This window comes from Fulmarus glacialis, unplaced genomic scaffold, assembly GCF_000690835.1.
Source record: "Fulmarus glacialis isolate BGI_N327 unplaced genomic scaffold, ASM69083v1 scaffold7728, whole genome shotgun sequence".
Lineage (NCBI taxonomy): Eukaryota > Metazoa > Chordata > Aves > Procellariiformes > Procellariidae > Fulmarus > Fulmarus glacialis.
The window spans coordinates 11,712-29,992 of record NW_009228896.1 but is presented as its reverse complement, the minus strand read 5'-3'; the positions used below and the strand labels follow the sequence as shown (position 1 = coordinate 29,992).

The following is an 18,281-nucleotide window of genomic DNA, read 5'->3' as shown; positions in this document are numbered from 1 at the left end:
ACAGCATGATTTTTACTATTACTCCATCGCGTTTCAAGGTGCCTTCAACTTCACCAAAATGTCCTAGTAATTTAAGTATTGTTTCCAAGATCAGCTTGTTAATAGATGTTGAAATTGTTTTGATGCCTTTATAAATTATTGTAATATTACTGAAAAACATGTATTATAGGTGGTTTTTTTTAACCTTTCTTTCCGGTGTATCAGCTAACGCCCCCAGAATAGGTCACCTCAACAACCACCTCCAAGAACCTGACCTGGTGAGGCAGGAAATAGCGTAATTGTCTTCTGCTTTTCCCAGGAAAGGAACTGGACTGTCCTGAACTATACTATGGCTGTGACTGGGGAAAAACCTGAGCAAAAATAAATCCCACATACCCTTCCCCTCCATTGTGCCCCTGCTCCTGCCTGCCAGGCTGGCCGCAGCCCACTAGTGCCTGTGGGGCTCAGAATTAACTGGACTGAAAAGCTAACCCAGGGAATAAATAAAGCTTTATTTAACAAGGCTTAACTCCCCGATTCGGCGTGCTGCAGAGGTCAGCAACTAAGAGGCGACGCCGGGGCTGCCGCCGTTGCTCCCAGAGGAATTGCGTGTCCAGGCTGGGGGCTGGGTTAGGTTTTGTTGTGATTTCTACTGCTGCAGCGCAGGCAGCACAAAACATCCCTGACTGGAATGGCAGCGTCTGATGGTCTGGGAGTAAGACATCATTGCCATTAACTATATGCTGCACAACCGTAATGAAGGTAGCCTCTCTCCTCCTTAATGCTGTGCCTATTTCATACTGTCAGGAGCTGAACGACCTGCCAGAGGGTTCCCCAAGATGCCTTACACCTTCTCTCCACACTAAGCTGGCTGGCACTTGCGTAATAAGACTTGTGCAAGTGCTTGTCTCTGGCTGTGAAATTCACCCTCTCAGCAATGCTCGGCACCCAGGGCATTCTGCACTCAGTAACACACAGGCCCGTTTCTCAGCTCCAGCTTTGGTCCAGTACACGTACGGATGCCACCAGCCCAAGAACTGGCCTCTTTTCTGAGAATTGTTGGGGTCACCATTCAGTATCCCCAGGGAACACGACCATGAAACCTGCAGTAGTCACCTGATGCAAGTAAAGATTACTTCCAAAGCCCCACCTTTAGACTTCCCTAATGCATTAAAGGCAAACATTTCACCTCTTATTTATTTCATGAAAATAAAACCATTTCAAACTATTTCCCTTAAATTCACAGCTGCTTCTGGCAGTGTAAGCCCGCTAGCATCAGTGAAGGACTTGGGTCTGTCTGTAAAACATTCAAAAAACACAAGAGGAAGCTGCAGCACTGACTCCTCAATACAAGACTCTCCGTCCCCTCTCTCACACCACCACCGATAAGCCCAGGTGCAGAGGGATGCAGTCTGATGTGATCACCATTAATTATGCTTATTTACCAGTTGAGCAGCTTCTGTCACCTCCACAAGGGAGGTGAAACAGAGCAAGAGACTAAGGGAGCAGATGTAGAATAGCTCTGCCCACCCGTGGAGAGGCACCACATACACCTTAGCGTGCAAAAATGGAAGAAATAATATTGCTGACTGGGGGCCAAACCCTAGACTTACCTTAGCGTAAAACTCTATCGCCAGCATTTTCCCCTGATTCAAGACAGGCAAAAACCAGCTCAGGCTGGTCTGGGGGGCACTGCCTGGCCTTTCCTTTGGTGCGAGCTGCCCTAGCAATTTCAGAGTTCACATTCTGGAAAAAAAAAAATACCAGATTTCATAATTACAGAATACAGGCTCTTTACGGAGGCAGAGGCAAGGATGCTGGGCCCCTCTCCCACGCGACACTGCAATGTCGTGCAAGGGAGCCTCCGCTCTGGAAGTGGAGGGCGAGCACGTTTGTCATTGCACTGCAGGCAAGTGTGGTTCCAGGGGACACGCACCAAGCACTCCTGAATCCTTCCTACCAGTTTTGTTTTGATTTCTCCTTCGCCCACATCACAACTGGATAAAAGCAAGTTCATCCCAAGTTTCCGCACCTGAAACCCACCACCCCGACTCCAGGAGAAGCGTGCCAGGAGGCTTCCCCTCGTTCCACCCGCTCAGTGCCAGGAGCTGGGATTCCTGCAGCTCGCCTCTCGGCGAGGCACCGCTGCCCTCGTCTGACGCCCAAACAGGCGACCGAGGAGAGATGCCGTATTCCTAAATCGTGGTGTTCCACCGGAACTCTGACGCGGCTGCAGAGGGAGGAATACTTTGAAGCCTGATTCCAGGTCCTGCCCTTTAACTCTGGTTCCAGTGCATGCACCTCCCCACTGCACACACATTTGCCATGATCTCAAAGCACGTTTAAAAAGCTACATTAAAAACAAAAAACAAACAAAAACCCCACTCTTTCTTCTTCTCCCCACAGGTTTTGCAGTTAATGACTCATCAAATGCACCGTCACAGCATATAAACTTATCACAGCGCTCTACTGGCCCAAGTCTCTAAGGTTGTAAGCTTCACATGACACTCAGACTTGCAAGATTACAATACAAAAAAAAAAAAGTAACATTTCAGAACCATATTATTTTAGGGTAAAGATTTAAGACAGTTTTAAGCAACAAGTCAAAGTAGTGGAAGATACTTAAAACTGAGACACTTGTAGACTTACACAAACAGAAGTGCAGTATCCTAATTACTAGACGTACCAAAAACCCACAAAATTATTTCCCCTGTTCTTCCCACCCAGGAACATCTCTGTCGCCACCCTCCCCAACCAACACTAAGTCCAAACAAACTTTGGGATTCGACTGAATTTATTTTGAGATCTAGGGGGAAGGAATGCATTGCACAGGAGTGTTGGTGATAACCAAATAGAAATAAGCCGAACCCATGAGGGCAAACTGCTAAATGGGACTTCATGTTCTCTACTGTGCTAGATTATTCAGCTCAACTCTTAGTAAAAAAAAAAAAAAAAAAAGTTAGTCAAAACTAATTAAAGAGAAACTCATGCTCTTACATGGATCTTCCATTGATTTCCCACTTATAGGTGTAATACATGATAGAACTATTTTTGCAATGAATAAAAAAAGCGCTAGGTTTGAAGTCTTTGCACACCCTGTGTAAACACATGTGACAGCTTCTCAAAGCCGTCAGACCAAATCTTGTGACCCGCCAGTAAAAGCAGTTCCTCCTCACATGCTGCCCGGCTGGCCACAGAGAAATCAGAAGACGTTTTTGTAGCTATAAAGAAATTTATTTGGGGATGGGACTTTTCACTACTAGAAGCCAGACTCTAAGCTGGCTCTCAGGATCTAAATCACACTTTTCTTTGGACAATAAATTTCAAGTCGCGCTTACTGTCCTATTTTTCAAAAAGGAATGATGATGACAAAAAATAAACAAAAACTATTACCTAAATGAGTTAGTTTCAGCTGAAGCCATCTTCCATCAGAAACCATAGGATCTGATACAACAAAGTTCTCCCTAGGGATGTTTATGAGTAGAGTAGCTCAGTGCTCTGTATACTAGTACTGCTGTATTTTGTCTCGTATCAAAAAAAAAAAAAAAAAAAAAAAGTGTAACTGCATGTGCAGCCTCAGCTCTCAAACCACTGCCACATGCTTCACTGCTCCCCCAGAGTCAGCCTCTCTTCCCTTGGGGAAAAAAAAAATAAAAAAATCAACCCCCCAAAAACAAAACATCACCAATGCCACGCTGGTTCGAAAGGAGTAAGTTCCTCCTGAGGGCTGACGGTGGGCCTGGGTCACTCCTTGGCATCCTGCTCCTCTCCCTCCTGGGCACCATCTTCACTGGCCTCCTTCTCCTCTTTGCTACGCTTGTTCTTTTTGTGCTTGTGACGCCGATGACTCTCCCCCTCCTCGCTCTCATGTTGCTTGCTGTGGCGGGGAAGAAAGGGGAGAAGAAAGTTACATCAGAGCCTGCATCAGCACGGCTCTGCCACAGAAGAGACCCAAACGCACTGACTCTAGTGGGGATGGCGGGGACAGAGCGCTTTGATCTAGAATAAACAGAAGACGGATCAGAAGTGCTGAGGGCATCACGGTGCCATTGAAAGGCTTCATCGTGTTTATTTGGGATGATCTGATATCGCATGTGGCTGAACAAAGGGCAGGTTATGCAACCGCTGGAGGTGGCTGCTTTACACCACACGCTGCATCAGCGCAGGGTTTAGGCAGGCAGCACGCTAGACAGACTGCTGTCAATAATTTTTGCATAGTTTTTATAAGCAACATCTCTGTGTCCGTCCCACTCCTAAGGGAGCTCTAACAATTTTGACACATCTCAAGGTTCAATGGGAAGCACTGAGGCTGCTGAGAGAAAGAAGAGTCGTAAATTTGAGAGGTGTTTGAAACTTTCACTCTGAACGTCTTGGGGAAATCCCTGAACCAGAGGCAAGAAAGGGATCAACGTAGCTAGAGAAACGTGGGTTTCCTAATGGGAGGCAGATCCTGTTTCTACTTCTGCTTACTCATAAATGACCTGGCACTTCACTAGCTTTGTGCTTTAAAACTCCTCTATCTGCTCACCCAGAATTGTTTTCCAGATGCAGCTGGATAGCTGTGGATGTTTACACAGGTTTTCTGCGACGTGGGAGAAATCCCAGCCAGAAGTAACTCTGACCAGGTTGTGCGTGCCTCCGAGCCCTGCACCGGTGACCACAGCCAGCTGCACTGCGTAGGCACAGCGTGCCTGGCACAACCCACGCACACTGAGATCAGCCTCTGCCTCCCATCAGGGAAAGCGGAAAGGTAGGAGCGCTGGTTTTGCCCACTGTGGTTCTTGGCTCCTCCCGGGAGGAGATTTTCTGCTGCTTCTCAAACATGCAATTATTTCTGCTCACAGGTTGAAAACCAAGTGAGGTCTCTAGAGCTGACCGTGGTGTGAAGGTGGCAGAATTAAAACAGAGCACAGAGTACAGGAAAAAGCAGATTAAATTTACCACAGGAAGATGTACAGTCACACAGTACAGACACCCACCTCCACGAGTAGGGACAAAGTCAGGTGTAGAGACAAATTCTTACCACAGCTGGGATACCAGTTTAGCAGCAGAGACACCTAACTGGCTGAACCACTGAAGCCCTGGCTGAAAAGCTTCTGGCTTCGAGTAATTTCCTGACTTGTTTAATAAATGGTTTCATAGTCATTAAAATGAAAAAAATGCCTCTCCTCAACACACCTTCAGCCACCTTGTGGACAGCAATGCAGCAGTGGCTTATGCTTGAACAATGTGACTGTCCTTCAATATTTAAACAACCGTCAGCGATTTCCTTCAGACCATCAATTTGCAGTAAACTGGAAACAAGAAGGAATCCCTTTCATCTTCCTGCAAATGCCCTGAACAGGCTCAAATCTTGAAGTGCCTCAAGCAATGACTCTGGTATGCACTTGAAGTGGCCTTAAACAAAAAGTATTCATCCATTTCCTTTAGCTAACGAACACTTCCCATCCTACCACTTTGAGCAAGACAGAGAGCATCTGTGTGTGGTTTGAGGAGCAGAGGAAAAGTCACCTCATTCCCACCTCATGCAGTAGCCCAATTCTATAAATCGAGCTCTCAAGCAGATTCTGACACTGCTTTGGTGAATTCCACCCTCTTCATGCAGCCAGGTATCTAACACTAGATTTCAATTCTAAGCAGAGGAAGCTGAGAAATAACCCTTGAAACTATTGGCTTGTTAGTCTGGTATCGGTTCAGCTTCTGTTTGTTTTGTATTCAGTTTTGATTATGGTCCTGGCCTTTCTTCCCATCACTTTGTTTCCAACCCTTCAGCAATCAGCCCTTTCTTGAAAACTTAACTCATCTCCTTAAGGATGAGAACAGCCTTTTGCCTCCAGTCACTATGTAGGAGTTCTTCTGATACCAACTTCAAAATAAGGGTAGTTACCTACAGAGCTGCCATGGATTTCATCTAAAAGAAGGAAGTAAGTTGAAGCACCAAAAAACCAAGCAAGCCTGCTCAAGTCATTACCAGGATGTAAACTGACACAGGAACTGAGCATTGCCTCAGACCAGAGACCAGACCTGTTACTTTGCCAGAAGAATGCTCTCACAGGAAGATCATCTGCAGCAAATACATTTTCTCCAGAAAAGCTGGGATTTTAGGACATCCTGGTGTGCTCCAGAAGTGTTTCACCTTTGTTCAGATCATCATCATCCTCTCTATCAGAAGCACTGGGCACAAAGCTCTGATCATGCAGTGCTCAGCCTCCTGCTCCAAGAGGAAATTTCAGATTACAGGTTGAAGAAAGCTCTTCTCTTCTGCACAAGACCACATAATACTGAAAGCTGATGCTTGTCTTATGGTTTTGCATTTTACTTTGTGTGCACTTTCTTAACAGTGGGAGCTATGCTGTTCTGATGTGATGTTTAGCACAGGTTAACCTCTCCTTTGACAATCAGTGCTGCAATTCTGTTGGCAGTGACCCGACATCCTGCCAGCTGCCTTACTGAGAACTTATAAACACCATGGACTCCTCTCCCTATCACAGACAGTTCTGCCTCCTGCCCAGGCACATGCCCGAGAGCGCTTTTTCTGCCTGAGCGTCACGTCTCAGGACGTCCACAGACCACAGGAAGCCGGGATGACCCAGGGTGACAGTTCACTCTGAGAACATCAACCTTCTTGTCTGCAGCTAAGGTGTGTGCCCGTCAACAGCCCAGTTCAGCCCTAGACAGCTCTTACCGTCTCGAAGACTTATGCTTGCTGCTCTCCTCTTTGTCTCTGTGCCTGCGCTCTCGGTGACGATCCTCTCGCTCCCTGCTGCGATCTCGACTCCGTCGGTAGTCACGCTCAAAGTCGTAGCTGCGCTCTCGGCTGTAGTAGCGGTATCGTTCATCATCACTTAAGGAGAGAAAGAAGAAGTGAGGCAGAGGAACACACCACTCGTGGACCTGAAAGTCAGGAGCCACGATTACAAGACTGTAGAATCCCATCCTCACCAGTAAAATCTGTCACCTCTTACTCTATCAACAGGCTGAGATATTCATGATGCTCCTGAAAAAACCTGTAACAATACGCTGCTGCTGCTGCTTATTGAACCCAAGCTGCAATCCAATCCCAGTTTCTAACCCCAGTGAAATAGCTTCCTCCATTTGCCTATTACATAGCTCATAAGCCCAAACAGTTGAGTATCATGGCTCTCTCCTGGCCTCTCAAGGCAAAGGGTTCACAAAATTTGTTCTCTGGATTTGCCAAGGGAGTACCTTAGCAGCAGGCATGTGGCCAACATCTCAGGGCTTTTGCCCTCACAATCCTTCTGGAATATGTCCAAGACACCCAGCTACCTTGTTCAAAAACAAAAGATACATGCTCCTCTCATCATTTTGCCTCCCCTGGTGCTGGATTTTACCTCACAACACTATTGTCCCAGATAACCTGTAATTCTTTTGTGTGAGTTAGACTAAGAAACTATTTTCTTCCCCATGAGTTCAAAAACTCAAATTGTGAGTATAGCTGACATGGTCTTTCTGTCTACACCTAACTATCTGCTCAAGGCACCTCATTCAATCCACATACAGGACTGTGGGCATCCCAAATTCAGACACATCCCACACTCCCCTTCCCTCTACATCTTATAGTCCCTATTCAACTTCTGAAAGCTAAAATCTAAAGGTTTAACAAGTCCCACTGTGGGAAACAATATTCAGACTCTGAGAGAAAGGAAGTCTGAAACATCGTCCTAACACTCACGGATACAAGCTAGACAAATAAATATCCAATATCAATCATCTGGAAGTGCTCCAAAGGACTCCACTTAGCATGGCTACTTGCTCTGCTTTGGCAAGCGTGATCTTAGAGGTCAGCATGCTCAAAAGCACCCAGAAATGCTAACAATGTGCTCAGGCGTGCTGATCACAGGACTTGGCTGCAGCATGAACCTGCTCAGGAAGTGTGGGAGTCTGAGCTCTTCAAACTGTAGCAAGTTTGTCTTCTGTTCTATTCCTCCCCCTTCCACCCACAGTGCCCACAAGCTTGTAAGGGAAAAAAAGAGGGGGGGTGGGAAGAAAAAAAAAAAAAAAAGGTTAGGAAAACGTTGCCCTATTTGCTCACCCCCTGGACCGGGAAGTTCCCCGGCAGGCAGCACCCCTCTGTCAGGAATGCGCATTCTGATCATGTTTTGAATGATTATTGGTATTTCTGAGCCTGAAGCCTGCAAAACACTGACGCTGCCTGTGACAGAACAAAAAAGTGATGGGTTTAGAAAGAGTCTTTGCAGCCTAGCCTTCACTTTAGCGCCCTAGATCAACACTGGGAGGCTGAAAGCCTCCTCTCCCAAGTGCTCCCAGCGCTGCTGTTGCCTGAGATCACATCAGTTCCCACCAAGGTGGTTGTCTCCAGCACTGCTCGCAGGAACGCCTGGTTAAGGATTTACATTTCATGGCTGACTCCTGGTGAACGGCACTCCTTGCCCTGAAAGCCTCTATAGGAGAGCTGAGCAAAGCATGGGTGGTTTTTCCTTTGATCTGACAGTTGCATTTAGAAGACAAGAAGCAGCAGCTTCTATGGCCAATGTTTCACACTGAGCTGTGAAATACCTAGTAAACAGAGAGGGGCTATTTCACTCACTGGCCTCACGTTACAGGTGGGAGAGCAAGCGTAACTGGTTCTGCCAGATTTAAACAAAAAAAACAGACACAGGAAATCAGCCAGTGACATTGGCTCCTAGTTTGTCCTCTAGTTATTGATCCAAAGTATCTCTTCCCCAGACATTTCAGAAAATTAAACTGGTCTAATCTATAGTCCCATCCCTTGACCAAACACCTTTTTGCGCTCCAGGGCAAGGCCAGAGCTCCCTACTGGGTAGCTGTGAGCAGAAGCTGCTGAAAAACAGCACTCACTTGTTGTATTCACTAGTGGTCGGAGTGCGGTCTCTGTCTCTCTCCCTTTCCCTTTCCCGTTCACGCTCCCGCTCCCTCTCGCGCCTCGAGCCCGAGTACTCCCAATGGCTGCTGCTGGAACTGCTCGTGCCTTTGTCCACCGTTGTCACCCAGGGCGTGTGGGATGTGGAGATGGGTGGGTAGCTGATGAAACCTGAATCTGCAGCAAGAGAGCAGAATCCTTGTTCATCTGAAGCATTAACAGCATCCTCTCTGTCCATCCTGTTCCAAAGATACCCTCTGGAGGTGCAGCTGAATCCAAGGAGACAACGGCCCAGCTCCCTCCTGTCCTCACGCTCCATTTTTACTTTCAGCAGTTTGCTAAGAACATGTGAACACCTTTTCCCTGAGGAAGACGCAAGCAAGACCAGATATTTACAGACGTCACTGCAAAATCTCCCCATCCCCTTACACAGCACATTAATGCAAGGGCTATGCACTCCTCCAGCTCTTGTTCTCTATAGGTCCTGCTATATAGGGCATGCTATGAGGTCTCCACTCAGAAAAGTTTCAGTCCACCCCTCCCAGACATCCTGGCTTAGAGGGCAAAGGTGCAATGCTGAGGCACCCCTCTCCCACTGCTGAGCCAGCTGAGTTTAGTTGGCCCTAGGCTCTTGGCCACCCTTACAAGGTCTCACTTCTCACCTAAGGTGGCAGCTGGGGAAGGCCAGGGGCACGAGCTGTTAACGAAGGATGCCACCTGATGAGCCCAGAGCCACCAGCACTTCCCCATCCAGATGCTGGCCTGCTGGGGCCTGCTTAGCTGGACCAGCAAGGTCATATCCTGAAGCAGCAGCAGCTGCTGAAAAGCTGCACGTATGGCAGCACTTGAGGCTCCTGCTTCTCAGGAAGGCCTCACACTGCCCACTCCTCCAACCACCTCCTGCAGAGGCGCGGGGCTGCCTGTGATTCTGTCCGTTCAGCGTAGCGAGGAGGTGCCACTCCAAGTGCTGGTCACTAAGGAAATGGGAGAGGACATGGGCATTGCTGGCAGGGCTGCAAAAGGGAAGGAAATTTGCTGAAATTCTGGCACTGCCTCTTCCATTACAAAACAAAAGGAGACAGATGCCTGGATGTGCCTGTAGGCAAGGAAGATGATAAAGTCGGAGAGGAGGGCATTCAAAAGCTCAGGGAGGAGATGCGAAGCTCATGGTTGTGCTTGTCCCTGAGGCTGGGAGAAAAGGAAGAGAGGTGAGTGAGTGTGAGCAAGTATGTGTGTAAATAAGTACAAGAACATGTTGCTGAGGCACATGGGGAAGCTTCTCTGTTGCTGGATATCTGCACTGAAAACAAGCTTAACACTCAACTACAAAATTACATTCATCATTGCTGCAAAACATTCAGCTTTCCAAACACCTTATGGTGTAGTCAAACTCAGCATGTGTTTCTAGTGACTGGGATAGTTTGGGGCATAAGCAAGACCCTAAAGTTAAAGCAAGCATGACGTCCATCAGCTTAAGAAAAGCCTAAATACCAAATACCAGAGAAGAGAGATACAAGCAGTTTGACTGTGTGTGATCTTCAGTGCTCACCTGCAGAGTTGTAGCCAAATGGAGGAGGCTGCCTATTATTGTAGCTGGCTGGCTGGCTTTGGAGAGAGAAAAGGATGCAAGTTACTAACATCAGTGACCCCCCATCAGCAGGTATGTCTGCGCTGCAAGTTTACCCCATTTTTTCTGAAGGTCTGTGGAACATCCTCAGGGGAAACCCATGGTTTCTGTGAATCTGTTTCACTTTGCACTGCAAACTATCAGAAATGCATACAGGTGCAGTTGCATGAACATGACAAATCAAGGCAAATGCACAGAGGATTCCCTACAGACTCTGTTCTCACCCCCCACCCCAATCCATGACCAGACTAAGAATTACTAGCACTGATTTTAGACCTATCCTCCACCCCTCCTCACTACAGAGGAGCTGTACCCATGGCTCAGCCCAGGTGTGGTCTTACCCATCCAAGGTCGGAATGAGGAGAGCTGGTGGTGGTGCCAGAGGAGGCGGGAACAACCCTAGACACAGAAGCGTAAGTCATCATAAAGATCTCACAGCTTGCCGTGAGGGAACAAGACTTCATTGCTGTTTACAGTTAAAAGCAGTTAAAGCATCTTTTTACTCTAAACAAGGCCCTGTTTGAAATGCAATAATTTTCTTTCAGGGTTGTACCTCCTACCAAAATTAAAACCCTACAGCTATGTTAGTTCTGTAGGGGTACGGAAAGAGAAAAAAAGGCCTCTATTTTGGCTTATTCATCATAAACATAAGATTCATTAAGGAGTAAACATTAACCCTTACAGTCCTGTGGAAGACAGAAAAGTCTGGTTCTTGGGATGCAGACACGCTGCAACTACAGCAAAGGTTTTATTGCTCCATTGATTAAAACGAGTAACTTTGTCTCTTACAAAGCACGTAACATAGAATTCACCTGTTTTTGTTTGTTTTTAAAGAAAGCCAATTTTCTGAGCACATATACATATCAAAATCATGAGAAGACACAGCACCAACGATGCAGAGAGAGTTGTCTGAAAGGTCTGACACTTTAAAAATGGGCCCAATGTCAAACACGTGAAGAGTTACTATACAAAATCACAAGGCAGTATCTTCAAGAAAGCAGAATTAAGCATAACTTTATGAAGGCCACTTCCAGAGCAACATAAGCCTTGGAAGCCAAAGTCCTCAACCTTGACCAATCTGAAAGTGAGAAGGACGTGCTGACTGTTCCTAAGGGAATGTCTTAAACTTGTATCCGTAACTATAAGCAACCTTTATTTCTCTAGGCAGTTACCAATGCCAACAAGAACAGACTAACCACCCATTGGCTTGACTTCGCATAAAAATTCCTCTGTTTATTATTAAACAAAAAAAAGGAGCAAACTGTACTGATACAAAGGATAGGCGTCATCTGACTAACTGCAGTCATCTACGTTGAAGCTAGCAGCTCCAGGTTCCTTTTCAAGTCAATGGAGATTGAGCCAGCATAGTCAATGAAACCGTGGGACAATACATCACCTCTTACTGTGAACACTTAAAATGGGTCAGGAGAAGTCCTCCCTAGAAGCATCTCACTGCAAAAGGAGGTAGCCTGAAGTCTCCAGCTCAGCTAGTGGAGATCTATGCTGCAAACAAGTTGGGGGACACGTCTCACTCTTAGATTTTTTTTTTTTTCACTCCTTTTCCAAAGATCTTTGAGTAAAACACAATGCCTAGAGCATTTCAATCACACTTGCTCACCAAGCGCAAGTACTCCAAAGTACTACTGTTATAAGCACCTAACTCTAATGATGGTGGATCATCATCATTACCATAATTAGCAGGTTTCTTCCTCATCTCCCTTTCCAACCCAGTTACCTGGAGTGGAAGTTCTTTGCAACAGCCTGGTCATTTTATCCACGTCGCTTCTCCCAAACCAATCTAAATGCACTTGACTAGCAACTGGGCGCTGCAAGGTCTACAATCAAGACCAGTTTGCATCCAGTTTCATCGCAATATAGTTCTTCTAAATCCAAGCTTACTATGAGCAGGTTCCTTCTAGTACAACAATGAAAACCAGCTCTGCAATATTATTGTACATTGAGAGGAGTATGAAAAGTGTGATTTTAACAAACACAGGAATTTTCTCACTCTAAGGGATAGCCCAGCTAGTATAGATTTTCCATATTTCCATTTGGGAAGCCCAGAGAAGAGCATGAATACAAAAGCATGGACACGAAAGCTGTGAATCAAATCCAACATGTCTGACATATAGTGAGGACGAGCACATCAAGTCCGAAGTGCTTTGGGTGCAGACCTTTTCCAAGTACATGAATCAAGTATACAGTATAACACAGAGGCAGTGGCCTGACTGCGTATACGCAGTCACCATAGGCCTTGGATTTCCAGATGTACGGCATCTGGTCAGAACTATTGCTCCAAACGGTCTGCTATACAAACAGCTAAATTTGTTCTCCCTGGACTAGGCAAAATTTCCAGTAGGAAAAAAACAAGCAAATTACAGCTACAGGAAACTCAGTTTTATAGTAGTTCTGAATTAGTGGGGTTCTTAACTTACGCACAAGATCGGTTGTTACATTTCTTTATTAGCATTCACCATCTCTACTGTGCACCAGGGAGCAAAGGCTTTTGATGGAAATGGCACTTGCTCTGCTCAGTCTCACACTCTAAATTCCTATACAAAGCACCAATTTGTCACTCAGACTTTTGCTGTGCAAATGCCATAACAAGAACTAAACCACTTCAAATCTAAGTGGCTTTTGCCACCTGAAGTTCTCCATTTCACTTTCTAGATTGGTCTTCAGAGATAGTATTAAGAAGCCCTACAGATTAGTATTGAGGTCCAGAATATAAACATTTCACTTTCTAGATTGGTCTTCAGAGACAAACCAAGATAGTATTAAGAAGCCCTGCAGATTAGTATTTAGGTCCAGAATATAAGATAAGCAGCTAGAGTTCAACGCTGCATTGGAGTTTATTAGCCTTAAATTAACTGTGCTCTAAAATGGGTCTTGGTGTCATCCTATCTTGTGTTACTTAATCCAAATGCTCAGATAGGGCCATCTCTGTGTTCAGAATCATTGCTGTTAGTAAGAGCAATTAACACCTACCTGGAATAGGACCGGGTGGCGGCAGACCTATGGAAATAAACAAACAAGCAAAACGAGTGAGGACAACAGGTAAAGCATGTCATCTCTGTACCTCAAGCTAAACTTAAAAGCATACTTCTGAATAAATTTCACATATTTGAGCACAGACCAGCAGAAAAATTGGTGCTATTAAGCAGTAACTAGCCTACAAATGATATCATTTTCCCAAATGATGATCTCTTTACTTTTATATTGCAATTTTAAATGTTGCTGCTCTCTTACACTGGAGAATTCCTTTTTCCAAGTGTCAACACACAAACAATTGATTTGGCCTTCAGAACAACTGAAGGAGCTGGAGAGGAGAACCTGCTGCAGACATCAGTGTGTCCTTTTGCTCGTTTGTTGTTGGTTGGTTTTTTTTTTTTTAATTTTAAAAAATAATGTCAATCATAACCGCATAGTAAAGTCAGACACCCTGGTCAACAACTGTAAGAACGAGTGAACAATTTATCTTGATTTTGCCAATCACTTTAATGAAAGGCAGTAGGAAAAGCTACCATGGTCCATCACCGAGTACTGTAGTAATAATCCTCCTCAGATTAAAGGCCTTGGTGGTATTTTTTGTTCTGTATCTTCTGCATGTGGAGCCAATGCAAAATATAGGAGTTACTGCATGACATGCTCTTGGCAACTTCTCAGAAGTTTGGCTGCTGCCTACAGGACCAGGGAAAGCCCAGAGCATGGCCTTCACTTCAACCTCGATGCACTATTTAAGCCAGAAGCAACAGGGGTACAGACATGACTCACGTTGGATCAGAAGATGCGCAGACTTAATAGGAAGCGAAGACAGAAAAACGTGTCTTAGGCCATGGCCAGTATGTCTGTAAACTTGCACTGAAAAGGGTCAACAGAAAAATGACCCTATGCCCCCTGGAAAACGCTGCATGAGTACACATATTTGGCCTTTTCAGTTGCAAAGTTCTTTGTTCTCTCCACCAGTATTGCCCTATTTTGCCTGATGCCCAGAAAGAGTACTACTGGCCTCCACGTTGCAGATGCGTTAAGAACCTTTGTGGAAACTAAGTTATTACATGCACAGAAGAGACAGTGAAACTGTTCTGTAACATGGTGCTCAAGACAACAAAGTAGAAGAAAATTAGAAATTTTACCTCCACTATCTCAATAGGTTTCAGGACTCAGTCTGTAGCTGCAGAGGCAAAAGGCGTTCCTGCAGACACATGACTTCTCTTCACAGTGTCTTCTCAAGTGCCAAGTGCTCTTAGCACAATACAAACCCATCTGGTTATCGATAAGAGCACACAAACTTGCCAATGCTGAGGACTGATCACAGCCAATGGGCTAGAAACCCATGGTAAAGACCTCATTTATATTATTTATATTTTGCTTTTAAAATGAAGCACTGCTCTAATGTCTGCACTGGATACTAGACTCTTCTAGGAGCATAAGAATCATCCTGCGGTGGCAGTTGGTACAATAAAATGCACAGAAACAAACACAGAAAGATACAGATCTTGATATTTCAAGGCATAAACCAACCAAGAACTGACCTGGATTAGGAGGAAAGTTGTTTGTTAGAGCTGCTGTTGCAGAATTGCCAATTCCAGCATCACCCTTGAAACATTTGGAATCGGTCATAGCCAGACAGGATCCTGAACTAAACATCCTGCTGATCTGACACAGGATAGCAATTCTTACGTTCTTAGCTTCCTCCACAGATAAACAGGAACCAACTTCTTTACATTTATCAATAAAGCAAATGGATCGGTAGCACCCAAAGGCACCCTCATGGAAACAAAGAGTATTTTTCAAGGAACAGCTGCCATTTTTTAAGTTTTCAAGGGCAAATGTTAAATAGGCTGATGGAGACACTGAACAAAGACCGGCCAGTCTAAGGACCTGTTACCTGATTACTCCACTGTCCCACAGTGTTTAACGATTAAACCTCTGATGTGCTCCAAGCTTGGGACGTCCTAACTTGCAGCCTCAGACTGCCATATATTGCTGTGTGAACACATACCTGGAGGATGCAGGGGAGGTGGAACAGAAGTAACTGGTGGAGGAGGGTGGAGGAAGTGTGGTGGAGGTGGCCCAGCGAGCGGGGGAGGCGGTGGGCCTGCTGGTGGTGCAAACGGCTGTTGCTGAGGTGGCTGTTGGGGCTGTGATGGCTGCTGGGGCTGCTGGGGGGGTTGTGGCTTACTTCCGTGGTCTCCAAGGACCTTAGAAGGCAGAGGAATGAGAAGAGAGCATTTTAATCTCTTTGCTCTTGCAGCTAGAACCTCACTGCGCTGGCACAAAGGAAGCATATCACCAAAACAGGCAGCATTGTGATACCTGGAAAGATCAGGTTATGCTGTACCCAGAGGATAACATCTTTTGGGGAGGAAGGAAGGTTGATCAAAGCAATCAATATGCTTAGCAAGGTATCTTGTCTAACGCAGAACAGCAGCGAGACTTGATTCTAGCTGTAGACACAACTGTGCAAGACAGCTGACATTTCAGTGTTACGAACACCTTTTGTTCATGGGAACTGCCACTGATACAGGCTTTAGATTAAAAGCTGCTGTATTTGAGGGTGACACAATAGTGCTTCCTTTTTTTTTTTTAAACCCAATTTATCTTTCCTGAGAGCAGCAAGAGGCCAAATTCTGCTCTAGATTGTGCCCACACAGGTCAAAGGAAGACCAGATTCACAACTGTCTGACAAAAGCAGGTCACATACTGATGGAATGATCAATATGCAGAGACACCAGAATGACCTGGAAATACAGGTATCAATGCTTGTAAGTGGGAGGAACAACAATCATTTCCCAGCAAATTCTTTATCTTAGGCAAACTCTTTTTTGGGCGATTGTTGGCAAAATTTGGAAAACTGACCAGTAAGAAAATAAACAGATCACAAAAACACACGTAAAAACAAAACCAGGAATTGCATCTAGACAGGGGAAAGGTTCCATATTTGGTGGTTTTTTTTGTGACTTAGGAGCGGTTGGTAGGAGGACTGTGGTTAAGAGAAGAGTTCGCGGCAGGTGGTCCTCAAACCATACATATAGCACCTTCCTTCCTACCTAGAAGCCAACCAGAACATTATGGTCATACACTGGACATGCAAGATCAGAGCTGAGTCCAGTTTTAAACCCCAGGCTTTTATTTCTTATAAGGGACAAGATTCAGTAACACAGGCCCACCCTAAGTCTGAAGTGTGGGCTGCATCTAATGATGCTTAGACTAAATGTTACTTCAAAGTACAAAGAAACACAAGCCCCAAGTAGAAGTCCTCCACTGCAGAACTGGAGATTCCAACCCGACAGTGGAGGAGAAGGGAATAATCCACTTAAAAGCCTCCCAGCTATGTACTCTGAGGAATACTTTGGGAGACCTGATGAGAAAAGGAACTTGGGCCTTACCATTCAGATGGGAAGGCTAGTCTTTAAAGGACAATCCCTAGCTCCTAGCAAGATAAAGCTTTTAACACAGAAGTTAATTCAACCTGCAGAAGGGAACGATACATGCATATGCTTTGACAGGGTTGATATACTACCTACTGCTTTGCAGATAGAAACAGTGACGTGGGAGGTCAGGAATGCACAGACATTTGCTCAGGGTTCACTAGAAGCGCAATAAAATCAGTAATTTGTCAAGACGGCGCCAAACATTTACCTGAATTGGGTTTTCCTCAGAGGCATGCTTATCACGACGTCTTCCTTCTACTCTCCTAATTGTGCCTGCCTGGCCACCGATCACATCAATTGTCCCACCCAACTTCCTGGTACAAAGCAGATGCATTTTTTTAGGCTCAAAGACATTAGAAGGAGCAGTTTTCCCCACTATCAGACAGATTTCTCTCGTACATTCTTTTCCGCCAGGGAAAAATCTCTAGAGGCAGCACTCAAATTGGACAAGAGGTGAATGAGAAGTCCTTTTCCACTTTTGAGCAATTTGAGCTCTGCTTGCAGGGGTGAGTTAGGTCTCTCTGAACACCTAGAAACATGATCCAAAGAATCATATGGGTGTAATAACACAGATTGCACACTTTGGTTCAGAGCTGAAATCCTTTACTCACTCTACAGATTTGAATAATCATTCCCAGATCAGGCTCAGAGAAAGTGGAGAATATTTATCAGGAGAAGCGTTTAATGTTATCAGCCCAGATTTCTCCTGCTTTCTGTCCAATCTTCCAAGTGTTGCTGATACCACTGAAGTTATTTACAAATCAGATTCTCAGACACTTTCTAGGCACCTTCCTGGGGTCTACTCTGTTTCTATTAAAGAAAAAGTTTTGCCACCGCTTTCAATGAAATCAAGGCTAGATCCTTGAACAAAAATATATTAATGTAGCCAAGAAACAGTGCTGTTTATGCATTAGTGGAAATCAGTCACAGAACCTACAATTTTCCATGCTCTTTTATCTCCATACCCAGATCACACTTGGGGGAAGAACATTTTTATAGGAGCTCGTTGTAAGGTCACCACAAGTAAAGGTTTGTGAGAGAGAGAAGCACCCACAACTGAAGTTTAAAGAATCCCTCATCCTATATTCATGCAACAATTGATTTGTGTAAGTGTGGCCTTAGACACATTTTCCTGCAGTTAGGACAGAAAAACATCAGCACTTTTCCAAGTCACACTTGGGGGAAGAACATTTTTATAGGAGCTCGTTGTAAGGTCACCACAAGTAAAGGTTTGTGAGAGAGAGAAGCACCCACAACTGAAGTTTAAAGAATCCCTCATCCTATATTCATGCAACAATTGATTTGTGTAAGTGTGGCCTTAGACACATTTTCCTGCAGTTAGGACAGAAAAACATCAGCACTTTTCCAAGTTAGA

At 45.1% G+C, this 18,281-nt stretch overlaps 1 protein-coding gene across 1 annotated transcript in view; it reads right to left on the bottom strand.

Annotated features, from left to right (window-relative positions):
• Positions 1–3,723: 3,723 nt before the first annotated feature.
• Positions 3,724–18,281, bottom strand: part of LOC104081053 (pre-mRNA 3'-end-processing factor FIP1-like) — a gene marked incomplete at its 5' end in the record, with an annotated part of 26,252 nt that continues 11,694 nt past the window's right edge. The window contains 8 exons of the mRNA XM_009583647.1: positions 3,724–3,856; positions 6,665–6,823; positions 8,821–9,019; positions 10,392–10,447; positions 10,811–10,868; positions 13,458–13,484; positions 15,475–15,673; positions 17,115–17,220. Of these exons, the coding sequence (XP_009581942.1) occupies positions 3,724–3,856; positions 6,665–6,823; positions 8,821–9,019; positions 10,392–10,447; positions 10,811–10,868; positions 13,458–13,484; positions 15,475–15,673; positions 17,115–17,220 (937 nt within the window). The remainder of the gene's footprint in view (positions 3,857–6,664; positions 6,824–8,820; positions 9,020–10,391; positions 10,448–10,810; positions 10,869–13,457; positions 13,485–15,474; positions 15,674–17,114; positions 17,221–18,281) is intronic.